Genomic DNA, 8227 nt, shown 5'->3' on the forward strand with positions numbered 1-8227 from the left:
GACCTTCTAACCACTCCCAGGGATCTCCAGTCTCCTATCCACACTGAGGCCACCTTTCTTGCTCTTCAGGGCATGGGCTCACTGCCCTTCACTCACCTCCTGGACCATACCCCAAGCATGTGAGCATGCCTTTTGTACATATAGAATCACGTCATGGTCACTGAACACATTTCCATTGAACACCTCTCCCACTGTCTGGCTATCTCTTTTACAGTCTCCACATTTAAGGTAGGGGGCAGAGGGAATGGCCACCAGAAGCAGAGGGTACATCTNAGTGATGGCTGCCTGAGGGAAGAGGCTGAAGGAGTCTCTGGCCTTTGGGAAGCCTGACTCTGGCTCTGTTTTCAGCCCGGGAAGAGTGTGATGGTTGACCTATGCACCACCTGCCGCTGCATCGTGCAGACAGATGCCATCTCCAGATTCAAGCTGGAGTGCAGGAAGACTACCTGTGAGGCCTGCCCCATGGTAAGAGGGTCTGAGGGACTGAGGGCTGGGGTCACTGTGGAAGTCAAGTAATAGGACCTCACTGGGTTCCTTAAATCTTGCCTTAGTTCTGATTATGGGAAATATCTGATAGGATACCTACTCAAATCGTATCCCTTAGAAATAACGGCAATTTAGTCTTAATACATTTTTTTAGCATTTTCTTCCTGTGTTCTAAAACTAAGCACANTGTTTCCAATTTTGATGCTATGCTCCCAACTCTGTATCTTTAAAATCATATTATAAGAAACATTACCACCGTACTCTGAAAACATTAAAAAAAATCAGTCACGAAATACTTGTGAGACCCTTTGCAATGTGCAAGACTCTACATGATCTTCATCTAAACGGATGCGTCCCAAGGCCTACAATCTACTTTTCATTGTTAGACATTTGAGTCATCTCAATAGCTCATCAGGAGCCTGGGGAGATGGCTCAGTGGGTAGAGTACTTTTAGGGCAAACATGAGGACCTGAGTTCGAATCCCAGGAATTCACATAGAACTGCGTGCAGTAGAACATGTCTACAGTCTCATTGCTGCTCCTATAGAGAGATAGGAGGCAGGGACAGGAAAGTTCCTGGCATGNAGTATGGTGGGCAATGAAGAGACCCTGTCTCTAAGATCATGGACAAGTAGCAGTTGTCCTTGGACTTTTTAAGTGGTCTGTGGAATGTGAATGCCTGTGCTAATACATGGACTCGCTGGGTGTAACCTGACCTCAAAGCATGCCCTTACAGTGACACACTTCCTTTAACAAGGCCACACCTACCCCAGTCAGGCCACACCTCTTAATATGGGCCAAAACTATACAGACCAAACATTCAAACACACGGGTCCATGGGGGCTGTACTATTTGGGGTGTTAGGAGGGGAAGGTACCTGTTTCTTTCACACACTCCCATGTTAATACATATCCCTTCCTGTCTCCTGAAAAACATGGCTTCTCTATTCTCCACTCTCTTGCCCTTTCCTTTCTGTTCCTTTGGCCTTTATAGTCATCTTTGCTTTTTCTATTCATGGCTGTGCTCTGCCTCCCTGGTGTGTGAACGTCACCCATTGTCCTTTTAGCTGTTCCCTGCCCCTTCCTCCCTACTTCTCCCTGCTTGTGGACGTTGTACATCGTGGTGCGGAGCCTAGTGCGCACCACGATGTACAACGTCCACAAGCAGGAGGGTGCAGAGGCAGGCTGGGGTCCAAAATTCTCCTTCCAGCGCACAGCCTCAATGATCCAATTTGCTTCCATTAGGTTTTACTTTCAAAATTTTCCACCAGCACACAGTAGTACCACAGGCTTGGGAATAACATGGTAATTTAGGGGACATTTAAGAGCTAAAGCATTCTGCTTGTGGACGTTGTACATCGTGGTGCGCACTAGGCTCCGCACCACGATGTACAACGTCCACAAGCAGCCTTGACTTAAGGCCACACCTACCCCCAGTCAGGCCACACCTCTTAATATGGGCCAAAACTATACCGGCCAAACATTCAAACACATGGGTTCATGGGGGCTGTACCTATTTGGGGTGTTAGGAGGGGAAGGTACCTGTTTCTTTCACACACTCCCATGTTAATACATATCCCTTCCTGTCTCCTGAAAAACATGGCTTCTCTATTCTCCACTCTCTTGCCCTTTCCTTTCTGTTCCTTTGGCCTTTATAGTCCTCTTTGCTTTTTCTATTTCTGGCTGGGCTCTGCCTCCCTGATGCGTGAATGTCACCCATTGTCCTTTTAGCTGTTCCCTGCCCCTTCCTCCCTACTTCTCCACTCACAGGATTTTCTCGCCTCTTGGATAGAAGAAAACTGTTCACTTTTCTGTCTCAGGACACAGTTTCCTATGTTCTTCTCAAACTCACTAAGAATGCCCGAANGCAAGCTCCCATGAAGTCGGCCTGATTGATGGAAGCNGTGCTTCATTTCCTNGCTTGACTCGGAACCAATNGCTCACATTTGCTCNGCGCTTCCCCCACCTCTTTTCTTCNCTCTGATTTCCCTTGCTTGCGTACCTTCCAGGAACTGTGCATGCATTGTAAAAACAGTTTCAACCTCACGATTGAAGCACTGCCTCGTGATCTTCAAAATCCAACAGCATCATTTCAAAGTGGTACTCTTGGCCCCGGGCCCAGACTCCCTGCCTCTGTGTTGAGCTCCATTCTTACGTCCAACCCCCAGAAGGCACATCAAGTTCATAGGTTGATTTATGAGGAGCAAATTGCTTAAATTCACTTCTGGGCAAGCTTACTGACGCTGGCCCTTCATGTTGGCAGAGACTTCCATCTGGGTGCTAAAACTGATTGATCAGAGGTCATCCCCTACCCTGGGTTACAAGATAAAGTCTTACACAGTAACTCAGGCTAGCCTAAAACTTTAGATGTTTTCCTGCCTTAGCTTCCCGAATGCTAGACNTAGAGGCATCAGATGCTATGCTTAGAGTGTCAAAGATTTTGTCACAGTCCTCTGGTCCCCAGAGAATGGCTCCAGTTCAGTGGTCACTACAGGTGGCCAAATGAAAACAAGAATGGCAAGGGTTGCAACCCCACAGAACTATTTATTTATTTATTTATTTCTAGGTTCTCCCCTTTCTCTCTCCCTTCCTCACCACCCTCCCCCACCCCTATCTCCAAAGGGGTGTGTGTATGTATGTGTGTGCATGCAAAAGCCAGAGGCCAGCTGTCAGCCTGTTTTTGAGACATGGCCTCTCACTGTGATCTCACCAGTTAGGCTAGGCTGCCTGGCCAGTGAGTTCGTCCTTCCTTCCTTCCTTCCTTCCTTCCTTCCTTCCTTCCTTCCTTCCTTCCTTCCTTTCTTTTTTTTCTTTTATGTTTTTTCAAAACAGTGTTTCACTGTGTAGCCCTGGCTGTCCTAGAATTCACTTTGTAGACCAGCCTGGCCTCGAACTCACAGAGATAGATCCACCTGCCTCTGCCTCTCCAGTGCTGGGATTAAAGGCAGGTGCTGCACCTGCCTTTAAAGGTCAAGTAACCAACAATTTATTTCTGATTTTGCCTTTGAGAGTTGTTTTATTATCTGTCAACCGTTTGCCACTGTTATCCAAAGGGGTGTGTGTGTGTGTGTGTGTGTGTGTGTGGTGTCCATCCAATACAAGCTCCTGTGTCACTGTTAGAACCAGAACTGCACTCAAGGGATCTTAAGCTGGAGAGTGCCATGGCTGGATAAGTTGTAGGAAGGTCATTCTAATGGAGTGCGGTAACCTATGGGAGGCGGCAAGGACAGAGTAGGGAGACAAAATAAGACTTTGCCAGAGTCAGAGGCTATTTGCCAAGATAAAAGACAACCAGGAAAGAGTGGTATTTGGAGGGGGAAAATGGAGTCTCATTTTGGTAGAAATGAGTCCCAAGACAATGATTAGATAGTTATCTAGTACACAGTTGGATTTGTAAGTTCGGAGCTCAGTGGAGAGGTCTCCCTTAATAAGTTAGAGTGCTACAGCTTGAGCAGATGCACACAGATAGAAGGAAGAAATGTCAGAGGGAAGAGTGAGGCCTGGCAAAATCTAGCTCAATTAGGATGCCTGCTGTACTCTGGGAGCAACTGTGGGATAGCAGAGGTAAGAAGTCAACCAGGTGGGAAGTTAATCATGGCTGCCATCTTTCCTGGATCCAGGGCTATCGGGAAGAGAAGAGCCAGGGTGAATGCTGTGGGAGATGCTTGCCTACAGCTTGCACTATTCAGCTAAGAGGAGGACGGATCATGACCCTGAAGGTGGGCATAAGCTGAACTCAGGCGTTCCCTCTCACTCTACTCTCTTGTTTCTCTTTGAGGGAGTGTCTTTTCTTGGGGGGGGGGTCTTTTCTTTAAGTAGAAGGACTAGTTTGTGGTCATTGTTGGTTTCTTTTCGCACTTCATTTTCTAAAGAAAGGGTAGGTGACGTGTGGAAGGCAACAGGGTTGTCCTTTGACTGCCTTGTCATTCTGTTCTTCCTGACAAGTATGTCGTTGGTGTATGGCCTCATGATCTGGATAAGTTTTTAAAAAGATTTTCTGTAGCCTTGAGACTCTGTGGGANTAGACAAGCAATTGGGGTGAGCAGACCCACCTGTGACTTCTGGAACTTACTGGTAGGTCTGAGAGATGGTGTCTTGGTCCATCTCATCTAGCTATGAATTAGTCAGTTTACTGCTACTGTGTCTTCATCTTGTAAGTACGTANGTGGTTGGAATAGTCTGAGGACTTTTTATATTTCTGCAGCTCTCTTCATAACAAATAAGTTATGGAGCCAAAACTGCACCTCTAATCTGTACTCTGAGTGGATCACGGGGTGTTACATATGGTCTCATCCTTCTTCTATAGTTCTCTGTTGTTTTAGCAGCTCAAAAGGAGTCAAGGCCATAGCTTATGGTAGCTTTGTAATCTAAACAATACCATGGCATTTGTTCTACCTACTCTCCTCTGTCTTTTCAGCAAGATGAGACATTTCAGGATGGCTGTGACAGTCATTTGTGCAGGGTCAACGAGAGAGGAGAGTACATCTGGGAGAAGAGGGTCACGGGCTGCCCACCATTCAATGAACACAAGTGTCTGGCTGAAGGAGTAAGTAGCTGCAGTTCAGATCCTGACTTTGTCTTGATGATCTCACTGTTTGACTCTAAGGATGGCGCACTGTGCAGCCCAGCTCTTATGCAATGTCACAATGTCTAAGACATAGCCATCTTAGTTGAGCAGTCAATGAAATGGTGAAGAAGAGATAGTTCTCTGAGACATAGGATACTTTGAAAATGGTTGGTCACTGGAGGGAAGCCATGATCTTTGAACAGGGAGGCAGGACATTGACTCCATTTTACTTTCTTTTCTGGGAATGGCGTTTCTGACCACTTTGGTCAGTTGGCTCACAATCGTGATGCAAAAGCAGTTTACCTTTGGGGATTTCAGCTCAGAGTTCTGAGTTCTGAGCCAGGAATTCATATGATGTGAGAACTTGCCAATGTTGAATTATTTGTGCCTTTTTTCCTTCTTTCTTTTTCCTTTTTGTTTTTTAGGGAAAAATTGTGAAAATTCCAGGCACCTGCTGTGACACATGTAAGTCCACTACTTATACTTCCGTGTCCATAAGAGCAAGGCTAGGCATCACTGTTTGAAATCAACTTTATTCCAGAAAACTAGTTCTTAGTTATGAGTTGGTCATTATGTTTACCCATTCAGCCAACTACCTTCCCTTCCTGATTGTCATCAGCCTGTTCCCGGCTCAAGTCTCCTACCAATCACCCTGAAGTAATCATACGTTTTTCCCTGCTCCATCTCTTGCCTCCTATGCACCTTAGAATCCTTGATTGTTCATATATCTATCACGAAGGAGCTTCATAAGGCTAGCCCAAGTTTATGCCCTTATTTTCGTCAACCTTGGTCCCTCTTGACTTTGTAGTTACACAATGCTGGTGGCTCTAATTGGTAAAGTGGTGGATGGTTTTGGAGATGTGTACCAGACACTATCTGCCTTGGCCATTTTTGTGTTCATGAGCACAAGTCACAAATTTTTTGCTTAGACTAATTTTTTTCTAGTTTAGTGTGTTGTTTTAGATTCATAAATTCACAGTTGCAGTTAGAGAAGGGTAAAAGCACGAATTCCTTCCATCACTTCTTCTTTTCTTGATGGTTGGCTGTGACAGCACAGTGATGGCCATCACTGAACAGCAGAAGGAGGAAATACTCTGAGAGGGGTTCTTTCCAAATTTCCTTCAGAACCATTTAAGAATGTGAATTCAGGAATCCATTAGAGGAGATGCACTCTTTCTAGATACTGTTCTTAGGATCTGGTTAAGAGGTTGTTATCTACAAAACCAGCAATAAGGTCCCTTCATTGGTCAATATGTTCAGGAGGTTGTAAGCTTTTTATAAGGAAAATAAGCTAGGCTCAAGAATTGAAATCTACAGCAAGAGAACATTGCATATTGGCTCCAAATTTGTTTTCTTGTGCAGTTGGAAGACTTTCCCATTAAGATGGAATTCTTCTGAAGTTGGGAGGCAGGCTAGCATGTCTATAGGGCTGGCCTAGATTTGGAGCCATGCCAGGATGGAAAACCATCATGACTCAGGGCAGAGTGGTGAGCTGGTGTTAGACCTTAGACTTGGCATTGAGTCAAGTCAAGCAGAGTTTCAGCTCTAAGGCCACTGTAGACAAGGACGCTCTCATGCTGGTGACATAGAAGTAGCAACTCTCAATATGACAGTTGCACAAAGGTTCTTAGGAGCTTCCTGAGCCTCTACAGAGGAAATGAATATGTATGTAACCATGACATTTGCCTTCTTAGCCAAATATAGTCATGAGCTGATATTAATTCTATTTAGCGGCTACTTCATTGTCCATTAGTTATAGTTATAGTCTGATATGCCTACTCTGGCCATGAAATTTAAAATTGTATAAAAGTAACTGTTGTCTGTCTATATGACAAAAACACAGTGAGCCTTGGCTCCTTCTGCAATTAAAATTGTACTGTCCAGTGAGCTAATCCCAGTAGCAATGATGTCTCTGCATTTGAGGAACCAGGAACAGCCAAGTTGAGCTTGAAGAACTTAGTTCCTTTTCCTGCAACTGATCTTGGTTAGTTGTTGATGGAAAGAGGAGCAGTTCGAACTTAGTGCAGACGCTGGATGTGGAAAGTGTTCTCTAGAACCCCAGCTAACCAGCCCTCCAATTCCACCTCTTGCCTGATCTACAGGTGAGGAGCCTGATTGCAAAGACATCACAGCCAAGGTGCAGTACATCAAAGTGGGAGATTGTAAGTCCCAAGAGGAAGTGGACATTCATTANTGCCAGGTAAAAAGCTGCGTGACTTCAAGAAGACCTAGGTGGGAAAAGCTAAGTCTCTTTAGTTGTCATCTAGAAGGATCTGGAAAAGTTATGAGGAAGAGAGATACAAGGGACTATAAGCATTGTTTTTAAAGTAAGTGTTTTACTTAGTGAGTAGAACTGTTTGAGCCCAGAAGAAAGATGAGAACAGATTTGTAAAGAAACTGGGGTGCCATTTGTGGAAGATGGGGATTCAGGATCAATCAGTGTGTGTGTGGAAATCATGGCCAGAGGGGTTTGGGTATGTGTAATAATTGGAGAAAGGAAGCTCACAGTTTTCTGAGATCTACCTTTAGAAGCTGCCTAGCTCCCCCAGGGGTCCCTGGGTAAGACAGGAGGAGGATACAGGTTGTCCCAGAATTCTGCTGCCCCATCCAGCATTGTGATGCCCCATCTCTCTGCTGCATTACAGGGAAAGTGTGCCAGCAAAGCTGTGTACTCCATTGACATCGAGGATGTGCAGGAGCAATGCTCCTGCTGCCTGCCCTCNAGGACAGAGCCCATGCGCGTGCCCTTGCACTGCATCAATGGCTCTGTCGTGTACCACGAGGTCATCAACGCCATGCAGTGCAGGTGTTCTCCCCGGAACTGCAGCAAGTGAGGCCTGTGCAGCTACAGCGGATTCCTACTGATGCCCATGCTATGGCCTGACTAGCCAGAGAACCAGATCCCTTCCTTGTGCCTCCTGCCCTTTGTGCCCTCCTGGGCCCACAATAAAGGCCAAGTTCTCATCTTAACCAAGGCTGGCGGTGGACTGTGTCTGAAGTCTGAGATGACAGATGTGACCTGAATCTGAGGTCTGAGGCTGGTTTTAAGGGACAAAGCACATGGTCTCTCTGCAAATACTCCTAGCCCAGTGTCTGGAGGCTGAGGCTGTCTAATATCCAGAAAACAGTAGGATTATAGCATCCTCTGGGTGGGAAGGGACAGGGTGAAGATGTCT

The 8227-nt window shown here is 45.8% G+C and overlaps 1 protein-coding gene across 1 annotated transcript in view; it reads left to right on the forward strand.

Annotated features, from left to right (window-relative positions):
- Nucleotides 1–8021, forward strand: part of Vwf (von Willebrand factor) — a 137928-nt gene extending 129907 nt beyond the window's left edge. The window contains exons 39-44 of the mRNA XM_029478271.1: nucleotides 349–465; nucleotides 4105–4203; nucleotides 4902–5030; nucleotides 5477–5516; nucleotides 7154–7251; nucleotides 7697–8021. Coding sequence (XP_029334131.1) covers nucleotides 349–465; nucleotides 4105–4203; nucleotides 4902–5030; nucleotides 5477–5516; nucleotides 7154–7251; nucleotides 7697–7885 — 672 coding nt within the window. The 3' untranslated portion in view covers nucleotides 7886–8021. The remainder of the gene's footprint in view (nucleotides 1–348; nucleotides 466–4104; nucleotides 4204–4901; nucleotides 5031–5476; nucleotides 5517–7153; nucleotides 7252–7696) is intronic.
- The last annotated feature ends 206 nt before the right edge of the window (nucleotides 8022–8227 follow it).

This window comes from Mus caroli, chromosome 6 (genome assembly GCF_900094665.2).
Source record: "Mus caroli chromosome 6, CAROLI_EIJ_v1.1, whole genome shotgun sequence".
Taxonomy (NCBI): Eukaryota; Metazoa; Chordata; class Mammalia; order Rodentia; family Muridae; genus Mus; species Mus caroli.